The following is an 18224-nucleotide window of genomic DNA, read 5'->3' on the forward strand; positions in this document are numbered from 1 at the left end:
TCCTGCCACAGAGCTGAGGGGTTGAAGACAGCTCAGAAACAACCAGATGAGCCCTTTGCAGCCCTTGCCTCATTGCTGGGCCCTGTGAGCTGTGTGTAGTCAGCATGCTGGGGAATCCATGCTGCCACAGGTGAGTGCAGCGCTGTGGGTAATCAATTATCTCAGTTGCACATTGTTTTCATTCCTTGCCTATGTGCATTTCCCAGAGAGTCGATTATGTCACTCATTAACCTTCCAGACCTCTTTATTTTCTTTATGCAAAGAGCTGGCTTTTGTCAGGCCAGCACGTTCATATTTCGGCTGAGCTTCAAGAACAAAGAGTCCCCACTCATTCCTTTCTGCTTAGTCATACCCCAGTCACGTAGAAAGCTATTACCAAAATTGGTACAGAAAGATTGCCAACTGCAGAGCTCCAGCCCAGCTGCGTGTGGTGAGATTTGCATATCAGGGAGCTGGGAGCAGGCTCAGTGCAGGCAGCACTCACCGCAAAAGATGTTTTTGTTCGTTTCTGCGAGAGAATGTTTGTAAAGTCAGAGCCTTTCCCAAAACAATGAAGATAATCCTCCCATCTGGCCTGTCCTCCCAGCAGCTTTTATATTCTCTCAGCACTTGTGTCAAGGCCAAACTAAGCTGGCATCTCAGCGGATTAAAATCCAGTTGTTGGGTTGTTTTTTTGGGGGGTTGACCACGTGGAGGTATTTGCTCCTTGGCAGTTGAGGAATGTGGTGGCATGAAAGCATCCCACGTCTCTTTTCACACTTACGTGCCACAGAGCATCATCTTGGAGTGGTGCTCCAGACCTCCTGCATGACTGATTCGAGCAAAGGTAAAGACAAGAAGCACATACAACAGCAGCAAAGCAGCAGAGCTGCAGGCTGGAAGATATTCATGTCTAATAGACCAGCAAGCACTCTTGCTTCGTAATATGCAGAGTGAGTTTTCTGTGGAGGTGATTCCTAGGCAGTATTGCTGCAGCAGTCACAGGTGGTCCTCCAGACAAGAGTCAGTTCATCAGCCTATGCAGGCTGTGTTCCCTGCCTCTTTTCCTTCAAAATCATGGAGAAAGAACCTACACATAATTAGTTTCTTTCTGAGTCTGTATTTATGTCTTCTAGCTTTACCTTACAGCTACACAGACTAAGAAGCCCTTTTTCAAATGGTGCAATCTGAGATTTTCACAATACCACACAAATACAGAGCCTGGGAATGGAAGGAACTCTGTTAAGATTTGCAAGCATGCTGATGCATTTCTGAAGCAAGCCAAGCAAGCCAGTATCCCATAAAACAATACTGTACATCAGCCTGACCTCTTTTTCTGCTTGCAGAAAGCTCTTTTGAGGAGTTGAATGCTTCTACTTCCACCTAATGATGACTACATCCAGAAGATGGTGGTCAAAAACCACGGTGACAAAGGCTATAACAGAATAACATCTCAATTGCTGCAGAAGTTCTGGCGCATGTTCTCACTTCAGTTATTCCCAGCCTTCGATTTGAAGGAGTGAGGAGCACCTCCATGCTCCCCTAGGGCTTCTTGCCTTCTTTGCGATGCAGTTGTGTCTTGTGGTGGAGTTTTTCCTGGAGGTTTTCAAGGAATGAGTGGATGTTGAACTGAGTGTCATGGTCTAAAGCAGTCACAGGCATAGGTTGATGGTTGGACTAGATGATCTTAATGGTTTTTCCAATGTTAATGATTCTATGATTCCATGATCTTGCCATGACTCAGCCATAGAGGATGCACCTCCAGAAGTGACATTGAGCCAGTTGCAATCCCTTTTGTAACAGCCCAGGATACGAAGCGCCATGAAACACTGAAGGGCTGGGTGCAACATGCCCTTCCCAGACAAGCCCTTGTGCCTGAGTAGGTTTGTGCCGTAGGGTTGCTTTGCAGAGCTGGGTGGGGTATGCTCCCAGTTGCAGTTTCTCTGCCTGCAGGAATGTGTGCTGTCCATGAACTGTCATCTGAATAGCTGTTGTTCAGAGTGCTTAATGCTAACCGAGATTTGTGTTACATCATCAGTGTTCAGCACATGTACCCCTTCCTTAGGTGGCATCTGTCACCACGTGGATAAATAAGATGCCTTCCAGGGCTGCCACGACTCATAACTTTGACACCTCTGTCATTATGCCGTTAACGTAGGGCAGATCATCCTCCCAGTCTTTCTGGGCCTGTTCATCCCCCTGACACAGCTAGACCAAAGCTTTGCTACATCATGTCCAGACAACCGTAGCACAATGAGGCATCTGCTGCTGCATGCAATTAGCTGTGCAAAGCAGCCTGCCTTGCTAGCACTGAATTACAAAAGTTTGAGCCTATAAACATGATGATTTGAACAACTGTAAAAGCAGGACAGAGGATGTCCAAGCCAGAGCTGTGCCTCCAAAGCAATTAACAGCACCTCTCTTGGCTCGTAACTAGGTAAACTTTAGCAGTAAACTTTAGCAACTAAAGCAGTAAACTTTAGGGTAAACTTTAGCAGCAGGACCAAAAGTTGCTCCTGATGGAGCCTTTCCCTCTTCCTTTGCCATCTGCAGGCCAGGCCCTCTGGCTCCCCATTTCTTGACTCTCAATCCAATGTTGATGCTGTGGATACTCTGTGGTTAGATTCACCTTGTCCAGGTTCTTGGGCTTTTCTGGCCTTAGGTCCTTGAAAAAGCTCAGATTCTGATGCACAGTAAGTAGTAAAACACATCGCTCCCCTCTGTACTCGATTTTCCCCTTCCTTTCACAGAGCACAAAGCTTAGCTGGTGTCAGGAACAACGTGTCCTGCACATGCCATTCCAGTGAAGATGGCTTTGAATTTCAGCACTCTCACCCTCTGGTGGGATTACAAAGGAGAAGGTGTTCCCATCTCTCCTCCAGAAATCTGCTTTTAGGAGTGATAACACCAAATCACCTTCAGTTTGTTGTCCAGCCATGCATGGCCCTCTACAAACACCAACTTCTTCCTACGCCTTTCCCTGTGTTTTTTCATACGTCCCTCACAAGACCAACTTCTCCTTAAAGCCTCTGACACTGCAGGTATCACTTTGTCCCCACAATCCACCACTCTCACATTATACCTGACTACACCAGCCTGCTCCTTCGGATAGAGAACGTCTGAAGGGATTTTGGAAACAAATGAGTGCTGTTATGCATGGAGCTCTGTATGTGTTATGACACAGGCAGCCAATTTATGTTCACTTCGTTGCAGGCTATTACAGAGAAAGCACATGCACACACACACACTTCTCTAATGAAAACTACTTTTGTTCCTTCTTGTTTGCTTTTTCTTACACAATAAAAAATCCTTCTGGCTCAAAGCGCCTCTGCTCACCGCATATAGAGAAACACACATTTTGCCAACAACTCTCCTGAAGAGACACCCTGCAGGGATATCCTGTCTACACTTTTCCTATCGTTAAGCAGAGGCTGGAAACCTGCATTTGGGGAACTATCCAACACCCACCCTGTTTGCCACTTTGCCAACGTTATCAGTGTTTGTCCCTGTGCTGTTATGTGTCCTTCGGTGTATTGCTGAATTCCTTTCCAAAATGTCATAAAACGATGGGGACAACTCTGTTGTTTTAGGAAAGGGGAGAACATTCTGAGTACGGTGGAGAATGTTTATGCCATGGGGATGTGCACGTACCTCGTGTAGGATGTCTGCCGTGCAGCAGCAGAAATATGAGTGTTTAAAGGCACGGGGTGTAGGCAGGTTTGTGTGCACTCCTTTGGAGGAACGTCAGCACCTAGGCACCTCAAGCACCTACAGTGTTAGGTGGCAGCTGAGGTTTTAGGTTTCTCAAGGATGCCTACATGCTAGGCTTGAGCACTTAATCCCCTCTGGATTTAGCTCTTTGGACACGAAGAGCTGCTTGTGCACAAGCCCTAGAGAGACTCTTAAACTAGGCGTTCCCCACTTTCTGTTTTGTTGGCAAGACCTGATCCATTAGGCATGTGCAGAGCTTGCCAAACCCACACAAAAGACAGCAGAGACGAGCCCTCAGACATGTGTGTGTACTAGTAGACTCAAAGCCCAGTGGTTACAGCACTTTCAGGAGCTGAGGGAGAGGCCAAGTGTGAATAATCTATTTTATACTGTGGCTATTAAACACAAGAACTCCTGCTAGGAGACAATGAGGCTACCTGGGATGGGCTTTTTCATATCTGTCCTTCTATTTTGTACAACTAATTAGACAGTGGTTAAAGCAGAGGCTTGAAGGCAAGCGTTTGAACGGAGGGCTATGGGATACGGTGAGTAGGGAGGATGTCACCTGCCATGAGAAAGGCTTGAGCAGTTCTCCTACTGAACTTCTGCAGAGCATTCACAATTAACAATCCCTCTGGCTGCCTAACTCCCTTCTTTGCATTTCCCACTGATTTAGGCAACTCTCTGCTCATACTGGGTTTTCTCTGAGACCTGATAAACCCTTATATAGCAGCACGTTCTAGGTCTTACCATGCTAGCAGAAAAAATGCCTAAAATTTTTGAATCTGTGTTTTTTGATTGCCTTGGGCCCTAGAAAAACTTGTGGCAGAAAAACGACAGGACTTAACTTAGTTTTCCAATACAGCAAATATGCAGTGCTTTATGGTCATTGATTTATATCAAGCTTCACAGATTCAGGGGCAGACAGATGAGGATTATTACAGAGAGGGAAATAAAAGGACGTGGAGGGCAGTGAGAAGCACACCTGCTTGGTGGCTGAACCAAACTACAGTGCTGCAGGGAACACTGAGAGGGAATGGCCGTGCAGGGGGTGGAGATGCCTCCTCAGCCTACGTCCATTTGGAGGTGGTGGTGTTATAAGTTGCACTGGAGCACCAAATGTCCATCCTGATCATGTACAAAAGCACCCCTGGGCATCTTAGTGAGCTGGGTGTAGGGTGCTCGTCCATCTCTTGGTGGTTGATCTCGTCCATCCCTTGGTCATCCATTGGTCCATCCCAATGTGGTCTTGCCAACCACATTGATGGGAACTGGTGTCTATGTGTCACCTTTGGCCAAAGAGAGGGATTTCCATGGGAGTTTGCTTAGAAATTGTCGAGAAGGCTTAGTGTGTCCTTCCTGACAACATCCCCTCTTCTCCCTGCTCACCAGGGCTGAGCTCCCCATCATCTGACCAGACCCTGCTGCAGTGCTGAGCAGAGGGAGCACACATCTCCATGTGATTCCTGCCAGAGAAAACCACCCCATAACCACAGCAGAGGCTGCTGTTGGGAAACCCTGAGATATAAATAGAAATTTCTCGGGGTTGGGGAGGAGCCAAGTCCTTTCACCTTCTTTGCTGCTCATCTGCCTTGTTTTCTCCCATTATCTCCAGCAAAAATGGAGATGGTTTGTGGCATCCAAGAGCCAACGTGTCGGAGTCAGACATAACTACCATGCGGCCTTCGGAGCAAAACTGCTGGTTGGCAATGCTGCTCCCAGCTCAGCAGCACGGAGCAGAGAGCTCAGATCCCTGGGAGTTCATATAGCAAATAGACAAAACAACCAGCTCAAGAAAAAGGACAATATTTCCTTCGTTCTTCCTCACCATTTTCCTATGGAGAAACAGAGATAAAGCGAGTATTAGGACACCATTATTTTGGCTGAGTTACAAACACAGCCAGTGACTGACATATTGTTAAGCATCCTTTACGAATACATTGATTTTGCTGAAACCAGCAAATTAAGAGCACCACTAACAAATATTACCATCGTTACGAGTTTGCGGTGTCTCATTTCCACAGTTCTGAAATTGATTATTCTTCTATTCTGCCTGAATGCACCTCTCACAGTGAAACCCTTGTCCAACATGCCACAATTGTTTCCTTCAGGCAAAGCAATTCCGGCCTTTTGCTCGGAATTAACGCATTTTTAGACCTGGGCTAATATTACTGATGGAAATGCTGTCTTCTATGAAATTCCTCGTCGTTTTACATCATTTTATGTGGGAATCAAGAACTGCAGAATTCCTACTGAAGCAGAAAATCCGGTTGGAGCCCTCAGCTCTGATCCCTCTGGACTTGCAGCCAGATACCAATAGTTACAGTATAAACCAGCCTCTAAGAACTGAAGTTTCATGGCAAGATGGTTAACCAGTAACTGAAATTATGGCTACATCTGTCCAAGGGCAGAGACATACAGCAAAAAGACACTGCTAGCATAGACTGATCCCTTGCCAAGTTTGTGTTGTGATTCCTCAGCACCTAATTATTCCTACTTTAATTAAAGTTTCTTGTAAAACTTTCGTTGTTTCCTTCCCTAAATGATCTGCTTCTGCAGACTGAAGTCTCTCATCTCCTACCAAAATTGCAAATGGAGCTGGATGGAAATTATGACCTTCTTAGTTTGCTGGATATGTCAGTATTTTTTCAAGCCAAGCATTTCAGATTTCCTTTAAAAACAAGGTGTTGTAAAAAGTTGCAAGCCTGATTGAAATTCTGCATTTTCATGGCAGGGAATATTTCCATTACGATTTTGAGCACTTGAGTGAAGAAAATGAAATAATTTGGGTCGTTTTGAAACAAACAGCAAGACACAAAGCTGAAAAGATTTCACTGAGTGTAACAACTGCCTGATTCAAAAGCTCTGGACTTGATTTCTGCCCTTACTCATAATAGTGGGGGGAATGCAGAGACTCTCAGCGTTCAGATTCTTCAGTGCTCTCACTGGAAAATGTCTGTAAGATGTCTGTAAGCTCTCCAGGCACCGCCGTAGGTTTGTACATTGTTCAGAACAATGGGATTTGTCCTCTAGGTGGCACAAATCAATACATCAATACATCAATAAACCATATAAATAATTAATAATTAACCACATGTACAAGCACTGAGGTTTAAAGGGCACATATGTGCATTTTCTCTGTTTTCTTTGATTTTCTTCAAGATGTACCTACCTTCTGCCTTACTCCCTGCATTTAATTGTGTCTCTGATTGATCATGGCAATATCAGGAGGAGAAATGCTTACCCCACATACCTTCCAAAAAAAAAAAGAATGTCTTTTTATTCATTCCAATGTGGAAGAAGTAAAAGCTTCTGTCCAAACAGAAACTAGCTGCTTAAAGAGGCCTTCAAGCAGACGTGTCATCAGCTGGTACAGCCCAGCACATACACTGCTGTGTCTGCAATCTGGAACACCTTGGCATTTGCAGAAAGCAGCTGTTGCAGAAGAGCAGAAAGGGATCTCTGCGCCTGTCCGGGTGGTAGGAACCCCTCTGAACTTGTCTCAGCTGGAAAGAGCAACTTTACACAAGCTATTCTTCTGCACTTGCTACAAAGGAGTGGTATCATCAAGCAGCTAGCGATGGAAGACAGCTCCGAGGTGGTGATTAATTGCATTACACCTATTGTAATTATAAATTCCAGGTCACTCATCGTTCTGAAGAAGTTCAGCCATCAGGGTGGAGTAAATGCAGACATCCATGTTAAAGTGTTCCAATGAACACCCAACGTACGAGGAATGTCTCCATGGGTTGTCTAAACACACACTGCACTTTTCTTTTCTTGCCCTTTGGGCAGAGAAAATATGCAATCAGACAGGCACACAGGACAGATTTGTAATTGTCATTCAATTTAACTCCATAAAAAAAATTTCTTATGTTCAAACATTCCCCTCTGGCACAATTTTTCCATCCATAGAAAAAAAAAGGTGAACGTGCTTTTGCTTCCCAGGCTGTAAGGAAGGAATACAATGGGTTCACAGCCTTCAGAATTTTTGAAAGGAGTGAACAGTGCTGAAAAGGATCAGCAAATCTTGATGTGGGAGAACTGCAAGTTTTCAATAGGGCATCTCCCTGCTGGAGCTGCTGTAGTAGAGGCAGGGCATCATCAACAGCACATTTATTCAACTTCATAATAAGAGTGATAAAAACAGCCTACATCAGATCTGTGCCCCTTTGGGGACGAGCAGGGGATGCTGATGGGGACAAGTCCTACCAGTAGTCTGCTCTCACTGTAGGTGGGAGCCTGATGGAGTAGGAGAGCCACAATCCGTAATGTTCAAGTGCTTTCCAAAGCCAATCACAAGTCCCTACATTCACAATATCCTCAGTTTAGCTGGCCCATTCCTGGAATTGGCTCAGACTGGCCCAAGAGGCAATTTTTTCCCTTACATTTTCATTCTCAGCATTCTGAGTTGCAATGTTTCAGGTGCTCCTTCTGCCTGACCGCCGTCCCATGAAGGTCCACCATTGCCACAACCCAGTGATATCTTAAGATCTCTAGTTACAGTGGAGAAGCATCTTCCTTCCTGGGAAGGATAGAAGCAGCAAGCTTCATCCTCCTTCCATCGCCTTCCTGAGGGATTTCTGCCCACCTGGTCATATGGGGGCACGTGGGCAGCAGAGCATCTCAAGCAGTTTCCAATGGCAGACCCAATGTCTGAGGCCAGGCTGCCCCTCTCTGTGTATCTGAGGGTCTCTGGAATCTCCTAGGTTGGGGAGAACACACCAAGATTGGGACTGGGGTAAACAACCCCACATGCTACATTTGGGTGCTGATAATGCAAACCACAGACAAAAATAGAACAAGGACAAATCCATTGTCAGTAGACCATGCAGGCACTCAGGTCTTAATGCTTCTTTTTGGTTTAGACTCATTAATGTCCATTTTGCTGTTGAACGAGAAATCCCATCTCAACTCAAACAGGCAGTTCTACCCCACCCTTCTACTAACACCAATGGTCACACACACAAAAAAAGGAAAGTCACAGCCTGGAGTTGGTGTGCTGCACACAGAGTATAACCAGGTGCTTGCAGAGCAAATTTTGGAAAGGTGGGAGTTGCTTGGATCTTGAGCAACAGCCCAATAATGTTCCAGTGCTGTCACCACCTGGGAGGATGGATTAGCAACCCCAGTTACATAGTGGGTCTAGCCTTTATCCAAAAAAAGAAGCCAGGGGAGTTCCAGAGCTGCTTCAGAAAAAGGAGGATCCCCCTAAATATTGAGGTCTCAACCACTGATTTTACCCATATTGGAAGGCCAAATGAGTGACTTCCAAAATGTCCACATCTCCAAATGTGGAGGTCCCAAATGTTGGGATTCAAAAACTGGAGCCACCAAATACAGAAGTCCCGGAGGACTGGGGTCCCCCAAATGTTGGGGTCTCATGTGATGGAGATAACAAATATTGAGGGTTTACCAATACTGAAGCACCAAGGTGCTTCAGGTACACTTCAGGTCACTCTCCATGGGTTTGAAGCCAAAATAAAAATGTGAAGTTAGGATTTGAAGGATGCTGTAGCATTGCTCATACAATTTGGTAGCATTCCACAGGCTGAAACTCTCCAAACCACAATGTTTGGCCAGGATGGTGTCTTCTAAGCTCCCTGCCATTCTCAGCACTTCTGAAACTATAAAGACAAAGCTCTGTACTGATGCTGTGTAGGCTGAAAGTGCTGGACAGCAAATGATGCTTCTGCCCTAGAGGAATCCAGACCTCCTTGTGCACCCTTCCTTATGGGGCAAAGCACTGCTTAGGCAGCAAGAGCTGCTCTGCTGGAATTTCTTGTAGTCAGCAGAAAGCCGTGATTTATAACAGCTGATGGGGAGGGGAGACACGGTTCTCCCAAAGGAAACTCCATTTGACAATGTCTCCTTCCTATACTTCCTAACAGGGACTCAGTGGGGGATGACCAATGGTGGAAAAATTTCACTAATGTACCAAGAAAGAATTATGATTATTTGCTGGGCTTCCATCCACCGTGGGGAATTCTGGCTTGTGACATCACCCCATTGTTCCCGTCGGTGCCAAAAACATGCTGGGATCCTATCTCCTCAATGGTTAAAGAGCTTTCCTGTTTGCTCGTTCCTGGTTTCCAAACAGCGTTTCATCAATGCTGCACGGGACGTCTCTTTTCTTGAGCTGCAATGTCCCTTTCGTCATGTCTGCCTGGAATTCTTTACAGCGGAGTGAACAATGTATTCCTACAGTCAGAAACAAAAGGGAAAAAATAACTGCAGGAGGCAAAGCCCATCTTTGGCATCCAGGACCCTGTGTACGCCTTTGTTCCTTCTTTGGAAGCCTTGTTTGTGCAACACGGACCCGTCCCTCTGCTGGAGCCCGTTGTTTTTCTTAGAGATTTCAGTGTGGTGATAATGCCAGAGCACTGGCTGCAGGAAGCAGTGTCCCCTGCTCCTTATCAGGGGAACAGCAGGAGCAATGCAGCGTCTCTGTGGCCAGGAGGTCGCTGCTCTCAGCCCAGGCAGAACCTCTCAGTGCAAAGGGGAATTGAACACTCAAGCTAAAATGAATAGCTGCTATTGGAACAGTGATGGTTGCAAGCCCAAGCAATAACATGCGGGGATGCTTGATGCTGAAACAGCTGTTTCCCCATGTCTGAAAGTTGTTCTTTGCAAGCCTACAGGCAAATTGCTCCATAAGAAGCCATTGGTTTTTAACACAGAAATTCTGCAGCCCTGGGCAAAGCTCTGGGAGCTCTGTTCCAAACAGTCCTGGTCAACATAATCCCAATCCCACCTCCCCTCCACAGTGTTCCCACATTCCTGCCACAAGTGGAGACCTTTACCCACAGCCCCACATCCTCTCAGACCTTTGAAGCACTGGTGCCAAACATCCCCACACATGCTGGTCAGGTTTGTGCCTGCTCAACGCAGCAGGGTATTTCCTGGAGAAAAAAAAAATGAGTTCAAACTCCATTCAATAGGCATATATGAACAAGAGGGTGTAACATTTGCTCCATTTTCTCCAACAGTGTAAATCACTCTTGGGATTGATGAGAAACGAACAAAACAAATGAGAGATCTTGGATGAAAGGTCTGGTTTGTAAAGATATTTTTGCAGCTGGCATTAAAGATAGATACCCAACAGATAACCCAGCACTTGTCTTCTTCTAGCAACAACTACAAGACCTTAACAGATATTTACATGTTGCTTCAGGTGCTTTTTGGAAGTGTCAGCTAATTGAGAGAGCTGTGGCTACAAAAGAAGGCTGGGAAGGGAAACAGCTTGAACGCAGATCTCCAAACCCTCAGGTTAACTTGAGGCTGTTCACCCTTCCCAAAGGCATGGGAGACCTTCACGCAACACACTTCTCTGCCTGATCCTTTCAGTAAACATATCCTTGAAAGTCAAAGGACTGCCTAAATGGCAGCAGCACCCTTTCTAAGAAAGTGCCCCTTCAAGAACAAATGATGTCATTCACTCCCCAGCCTTTCCTCTGTGTGCACAACTGCTGTGCTACCTTCCCCACGTCGAAAATATCTCCTTTCATCCCGCAGTGACCAGAATGAGGATGGTAGAAATTGGAGCCAGGAGAGTTCAATTATATCACTGGATTGGCATCTGGGATGACATGTAGTATCTCAGCTCAGACATAAGTCTGCAACTTGGCAAAGTTGGAACATGGGCTGTAACAGGTAACGCTGCTATTGTATTTCCCTATTGTCTTCAGAATGATTGCTGCATTGGTACAGAGGTCAAAAACTTCCCTCCTTCTGCTTCTGCTTAGTTGCTGCTCGCACAGAAGTGTTATTTTATCAATTACAACACCATTTTCTTCTTATTTTTTTTAAATAGTTTTCACTATCTCTGATTTTCTCTGCTTAGCATTTCCTCTAGTAGCTGCAGCCCCAGCTGTATTTTTCATCCTCCCTGTCCTCCTGTCCCCTCTTCATTCCCACTCAGTAAACAGAGCTCTCTGCATTATCTGTGCTCTCACACGCGCCATCACAACCAAAGCAGTTCAGTAAGCAGAGAAACAATTTCCCCAGATCCTATTATTTCAGTCCCACCATGGGATTCCCCCTGCACACAATGACTGCACGAACACAGAGAGGGACTCACCCTGCTGCGTGGTCAGTGTAGATGTTAAAACCTCTCACTATTGCTTGCAGGAATGCAATCCCAACCCATTTTCCTTCCACGAGATGCAGCCAGCAGAACTCATCACTCAGATAAAATCAGTTCTCCTCACTCCGGCCCATTTCATTTTTCTTGTTTCTCTTCCCACTCCTCCGCTGTGCTCCACACTTTGTATTGGACCTCACACCGAATCACATTAACACACACCACCTCGCATCCTTTCCCGATAATAAATCCTTTCCCGCGCAATAAAAACACTATAAAACAGCTCGTCGTAAACAGATGAAAACACACTCCCTTTCCTAAGAAGCCTTGAGAAAGTCAAGTGCAGGAGCAGTTTGTGTCCGTGTTTTTTTGCCTCTTGACCTGCTTTTGCAGGTCCCAATCCCACGCCATTCCCAAGGGCCGTGCAGCCAGGAGCTGCTTCTGGCCCACGCGATGCCCCCGGGGGTTCCTCCCAGGGCAGTTTCCCAGTTGTTTATTATTCTTTTGGGGGGTTATTTTAATTTCTCGTGCCCCAAGGGCTGCGGCAGCCCGGGGTCAGTCTATGGGGAAGCTGCGGGAAGCCCAATACGCGGGATGGGAGAGCAGTACGGGGCCGTTCTGAGGGCACCGCTCCCGCTCCATCTGCCGGCAGCGCCTGCAAACTGCTTCTGCCTCCACCTGCAGCACGCGTGGGATCCATCCCAACTCGGGACTCATCTCCACCAACCCCTACGGCAAACCAACCCAGTTGCACACACGCAGAGCAGCGTGTCTCACTGCCCCACGCTCCGAGCATCCCCGGCGGGGGAATTTCTCCCCGCACCATCCCCGTGCGGGACGGGAACCACACGGTGTTCGAAGCTTGGGGCCGGAGCCGAGCTGCAGGACGGTGCCTCCCCGCAGTGGGGCGGACCCACGGGATGCCGCCTCCTTCCCCCCTTCCCCTCCACGCGTGCCCGAGCCCCGATGTTTCCCCTGCGGGGCTCCACGCTGCGGGGCGGAGCGTGGCCGTGACGCGGCGGAGCGGGGCTATAAAGCACCTGCCAGGGGCCCGCTGCCTCCAGATCATCGCTGCGGCTCCGGCTGAAACGGTGCATGGAGAGGAGAGGAGGGGGAAAAAAAAAAATAAAATAAGAAAGGGGGGGAAAAAGAAATCAATAGAAAAAAAAAAGGAAAACTCCCAAATCGAAACCTTCCAGCTCTCTCCGCAGCCATGCCCAACCATCCTGCCGGTGCTGCGCTGCTGGCGCTCGCCCTCTGCGTCCTCCTGGAAGCCGGTGAGCCCCGGGGCTTTGGGGGTCCCGGATGCAGCAGGGGGTTGGGGGTGGGGGGCACTGCGGGGCAGTTTCTGCCGGGTTGTGCCAGGCTGCACCTCTGTGCTCTGGAATCACCGCAGCGCCCGCCGGAATGTGCTCCGGTGCTCTGAACCCAACCTGCAACTCATCCCTCCTCCTTCTGCTGCAGGTATGGGGCAGCCTCCCCTGCAGTCCCACCTCGGCGCGGCCGCGCACCTGAGAGCCAAGCGGTGCTCCTGCAACAGCTGGCTGGATAAGGAGTGCATCTACTTCTGTCACCTGGATATCATCTGGGTCAACACACCTGGGTGAGCGTGGGTTTTTTTGCGGGGTGGTTCTGTGGGTGAGTCGTTGCCTTCCTTATCCTTATCCAGGATGGGGGGCAGTTAGAGGGAGGTGAGAAAGGAGGTTCGTGCAGCACCTGCACCACAGAGCACTGAGAGTTCAGCCCTTTGCAGCTGCTAGAACACAGGCTGTGCTGTGCCTGGGGGTTCCAGCATAACCCAAGGGGAGCGGGATGAAAGCTCAGGGTGCTGCCTCCCCATGGTTTATCTTTATTTGAGATTTGTACCTCTGCAAGACAAAAGCAATAGCAAGATGTTATAGCTGCAAGCCAGATAAGTTACATTACCCTCTTGCAAACTGTAACTGCCTGCTGGCTGCCAGCATTGTTAATGAGACAGTGGTGGGTTGGCACTAACGTCCCGTGGCTGCCAAGTCCTGCCCTCAAGAATGCTAAAGCAGCTCTCCGTGCAGTTTCAGACCAATGGCCATCGCTCTGTAGCAAAACACATGTACTCAGGTGTGGTTAAAATCATGCTCACTAACGTGCAATTACAACTCGCTGCTTGCTCGGAGCATAGTTTCAATCACTGCCAATCCTAAACGCTCTGGGAGGAGAGATTGTGATCAGAGATGGAGCAGGAATGTGCACACGCTAAGAGCTCGGGAAGCATGCTGTGATCAGGAGGACCTGCTATGGCCCTGAGATGTCTTCATCCGTACTATGTCCCATGCATTACAATGGCTGGGATTTGTACTATGTCCTATGCATTGCACATTCCGTGTGCTGGTGGCTGGTGAGCCCAGCCCGTGCAGCAGCCCTTGCATGGGTGCAAGGAGAGAAAATGCGACTGGGAGGGCTGGCACGGCCATCTCCCTGGGAGGGGCAGAGTAAACAGTAGGTGGGAGAGGAGCTGGAGTTTAAAGGCTTGGAATTATCGGTGGCCTTTTCACCTTATGTCTATAGATGAGTCTTTTATTATCATGGCGCTGGCTTGGCTGCCTCCCAAGGCTGTGTTATAAACCTGCTGGCTGATAACAAGCGAGCAGCAGCGCTGATTGCTCCTCTTTCCAACAGGCACACTGCTCCCTATGGCCTGGGCAGCCCGCCACGACGGCGCAAGAGATCACCTGGCAGGTGCGAGTGCTCACGCTCCGGAGACAGCATCTGTGCCAGCTTCTGCCAGGAGGAGCCCAGGTGAGCTGGAGGGGCTGGGGATGCTCCCCTGAGTGCTCCAGGGAGAGGGGAGTGGAGGCTGTAGGGTTGCTTTGGGGTGCTGGCATCTCCCGTGTGCTGGGAGCTTATATAGGGCACTCTGTTGTCTCACTTTAGCCAGAGGTATAGAGGACTGTGTGCATTCTGGGGAGATGAGGGGCAAAGTTATTGTACAAATGTCATTAGTTTCTTATCAAAGCAATAGTCAAAACCTCCCATCATTAAATTGACTATGAATTGAGCGAGGCAAGAGGACAGCAGCAGAAGTGAGGCTTAGATAACTCTCAAATAGCTGCAATTGACCCTTCAAATCGTGCACTGAACTTAGTCTGCCCCCAGTGATGTTAGAGCAGCGTTCCCCTGGTGCCTGCTTGCAGGTGGCTCATGCACCTCTCCTTGCTCATCAGGTACCTCCAGAGCCTGAGGCTCCCAAGGAGCTCTGGAGCATCGACAAAGGCTCCACAGAGCGGTGATGTGAAGCCTTCCCAGCACAGCCTGTTGAGAGCCCTCAGGTGAGTGTGCCACTGAAAACCACTCTGAACTTGGGGTTGGACTTGATGATCTCCAGAGGTCCCTTCCAACCTCTATGATTTTGTGATTCGATGTGAACTTCCCTTGTAAGCAATGTAAAAATTTGGAGTTGTGACCTCAGTAGTTGCTGCTTGGGTTGCTGGCTTCCCCCATTTTAATAACTCAACTGAGAAATTTCTGCTGTGTTGAACTGAAGGCTAACAGCTGAAGGAACCAGGGGTTTTCCAGCACTAAAGCAACATTACATAATGTAATTTTTGGTGGGGAAGTTCCTCTGATATGGGATGGGCAAAGGGTGGTGTGTAAGAAAGAAAGAGATGTCATCCCGTAGGAAAAGGATAGACTGGGGGGCAGCTTTGGATTAAAAGAGATATCTCTTCTAACATCCCATCACTGAACAGTGCTGGAAGAGCTTCCAGAAATCTAAACAAGTCAAAAGGTGCCTGCAAATAGAGAAAGAATTGGTCCATTGGTGGCAGTTAAATCAGATCCAGGGGGAACAGTTTCTGAAAGACAGATGTGGGGAAGCATTAGTTGTATCATCCCAAACAGGTGGATCAGTGCTGTAACTTATTACAGCTGCAGCTAGGGATTTCTACTCTTCCATCCCTTCTTCTGCCTCAAAAAAGAAAACTACAACAAAACAAAACAAAAACACCAACCCAAAAGCCAACGACCAAACCCAAGACACCAAAAATAAGTCTAATAACAAACAACCCAGCAACAAAACAAGACCCAAAGTGGTGACTGGTTGGTAAATGGCATAACATAAGCTATTGCCAATAGGTAAATGACTTAGTGTAGGCTATTGCCAGTAGGTAAATGGCATACTGTAGGCTATTGCTGAGTAGGAAAATGGATTGATGAGTGAACACTTTGTGTCTCCTGGTTGCAGGGACCTTGCTGTATCCCGCCTGCAGTTTGGCAAGCAGCAGCACCGTGCTCAGCGGAGTGCTCCACCAGCAGTTTTGCCTTGGAAGAAGAACATTTGGAAGAAGAAGAGATAAGGAGCAGGCGCAAACCAAGTTTGCCAGAAGAATCTGGAGTTCCGTGGGTGCCGCTAACTCCGCTGTCGGTAGTTAGAGCTGAAGGAAAGGCCATGAGTGGAGGGGGGAAGAAGTGGAAGTCTCCATGCTCCCACTGCGTGAACGAATACTGCATGCACTCCAGAGACTGTTATAAAGGGAAATCAGTGTCTCTCTATACAGTCATAGACGTGTCGTGGAGCTGAATTGTGCCTTTTTGGATCAGGCAAGGGTCTTGCTGGTAGAGCACTTGCTTCACTCGGCACTGGAGCCCAAGGTAGACACTCAGCTGCTGCAGGTGATTGAATCACCAACAAAACCCAAACAGCCACATGCCGTCCAGACATGGCAGCATCGAGTGCCTGCATCACTGGCCTGGTCTGCTCTGCCCTCAGACCGTGTCTGAGCGTGGGTCCGCTCGGCCCTCTCTGACATGGTCTGGCTGCTGTAGATGGGGATAAGCTGCTTCTGGGCCCAGCGTTGCACTTTTTTCACTTATCAGTGCGATGTGCATATGAATGAGACTCCTGTGGTCAAACAGCTCCCAGTATATATATATATATATATATATAAAAGTGTATCATCTTAAAGCCCGAGAGCCATCTGAATGGTCGGTGGCATTCTTTGGCTGAGAAAATCACAGGAGGGCCTTCTGGGTCTTGTTTAGGTGGATGATAGCTCTCTTCAAACCCAAGCGTGGCTCCTGCCACCATGCAGAGCAGAGCAGGGTGGGATGTTCATGTGCAGCTGTTATCTCTGCAGCAGTTTCTGGCCCTGCCAGGCTGTTGCAGCCCCACGCATGGAGCCCCACGCATGGAGCTCCATGGAGCCTGGGGAGGGTCCGAGCAGAGCCAAGCTGGTGATCTGGATGGGGTCAGTGCTGGGAACCTGGCTTGTTCCCTGGGAAACACTCCCATAGGGGTAGGATTCTTCAGCTCTTCACCCCATACCCCAGCATGCTCTCAGCTTTGTCTGAGATAAAGGGTTAGAGGCAGAGAAGATGGGTGGTGGGAGAATGATACACAAAGGCTTGCTTGCTGCTTCACTTAAATCAGATTTCTGAGTCGGACCCTATATAATAAATAATCAGTGTGTGGATAGCACATCACTATGAGTGTAACCAGAATAGAGAATGAGTCAGGCAAGGGGCAGCCAGGTGGGATTAACGTGCAGGAAAGGATCAGCAGGAAGAGAGCACAGCACTGTCTGCACAGCTTTAGGAGAAAGGGTTGGGCTCAAACCCACACAAATGATGGATGCTTCACCAGGGGCTGCACAGTGCTGCTGGCTCAGAGGAGAGAAGGAATAATTTGGGGAAAAACAGCCCAGGAGCTGGAAACCCATCTTGTAGGCAAACAGTCTCAAGGATCTGGGGCTGTATTGCAGATGCACTTTTGCTTACTTGGGCAGATTGAATTTCTGTTATAAATTGTGGCTGTGGCTGTTGTCTGGTTAGTGCAGGTAAATAACTGCTGTCAGGTCCCCCTTGCTGCCCGGTCCAGCATTACACATGAGCATTGAAAAAGATTGCTTGAGATTGGTGGTGGACCAAAACCTGTGTTTGTCTCAAGTGTAGTCCCATCGGACACACAAAATACTTCCTTGATTTTGCTTTAAGCCTTGGGGAGCAGAGCAAAGATGAGACTGATTGATTGTATTGTCAATGAAACAACCGACCGATCATTTCGGTCCCCAAAGCTGCAAGAAAACTTTTTTTTTTTCTATTTGACCTTCTGAAGGTTTGAGTCATTTGGGAAAAAAAAAAATAATTAAAATAAATAAATCCTGAAAGGGTTTGTTCCAAAGGAAACTTTGCACATGGTTTAATGTGAGCCTCGTAATTTAAAATAAAACTACTGCTGTAAAATACTATGTATATCTCCTTGTGTGTGTGATGTCTCATCTTTAGCGTGACCAACTGCACACATGCTGTATGTAGCATTCTGACATCTGTATATTTATTTAAATCTATTGGTTTTTTAGATGGCAATTTGCAAAAAGATCTAATTTGTAATAAATAATGGCAAAAGTCGATACCCTTTTTTTCTCCTTTATTTTGTTGGGGCGGTGATGGTGGAAAAGAGGAAGAAGGCAGTGGGACA

The 18224-nt window shown here is 47.7% G+C and overlaps 1 protein-coding gene and 1 long non-coding RNA gene across 3 annotated transcripts; one reads left to right on the forward strand and one right to left on the reverse strand.

Annotated features, from left to right (window-relative positions):
• Nucleotides 1–4548: 4548 nt before the first annotated feature.
• Nucleotides 4549–12848, reverse strand: LOC104914268. 2 transcript variants are annotated; one of them, XR_004161967.1, is made up of 3 exons: nucleotides 11771–12848; nucleotides 10518–10592; nucleotides 4549–5525 (listed from the first exon to the last, which is right to left on the reverse strand). It is a non-coding gene; the product is annotated as an uncharacterized LOC104914268 (long non-coding RNA). The 2 variants fall into 2 exon arrangements; XR_004161968.1 differs by lacking the exon at nucleotides 4549–5525 and adding an exon at nucleotides 6955–9891.
• A 42-nt stretch (nucleotides 12849–12890) lies between these two features.
• EDN2 (endothelin 2) lies at nucleotides 12891–17877 on the forward strand. Its single transcript, XM_003212474.4, has 5 exons — nucleotides 12891–13050; nucleotides 13238–13376; nucleotides 14429–14548; nucleotides 14974–15078; nucleotides 15993–17877. The coding sequence occupies exons 1-5, from the start codon at nucleotides 12987–12989 to the stop codon at nucleotides 16102–16104; spliced, it is 540 nt and encodes a 179-aa protein (XP_003212522.1). The 5' UTR covers nucleotides 12891–12986; the 3' UTR covers nucleotides 16105–17877.
• Nucleotides 17878–18224: the final 347 nt, after the last annotated feature.

Source organism: Meleagris gallopavo, chromosome 25 (assembly GCF_000146605.3).
Source record: "Meleagris gallopavo isolate NT-WF06-2002-E0010 breed Aviagen turkey brand Nicholas breeding stock chromosome 25, Turkey_5.1, whole genome shotgun sequence".
In the NCBI taxonomy this organism is placed as follows: domain Eukaryota; kingdom Metazoa; phylum Chordata; class Aves; order Galliformes; family Phasianidae; genus Meleagris; species Meleagris gallopavo.

Coding starts and splice junctions, on each gene's coding strand:
- EDN2 (XM_003212474.4), top strand. CDS start 12,987: ATGCCCAACCATCCTGCCGGTGCTGCGCTGCTGGCGCTCGCCCTCTGC. Junction 13,377..14,428: donor ATCTGGGTCAACACACCTGG/GTGAGCGTGGGT, acceptor TCTTTCCAACAG/GCACACTGCTCCCTATGGCC. Junction 14,549..14,973: donor TTCTGCCAGGAGGAGCCCAG/GTGAGCTGGAGG, acceptor CTTGCTCATCAG/GTACCTCCAGAGCCTGAGGC.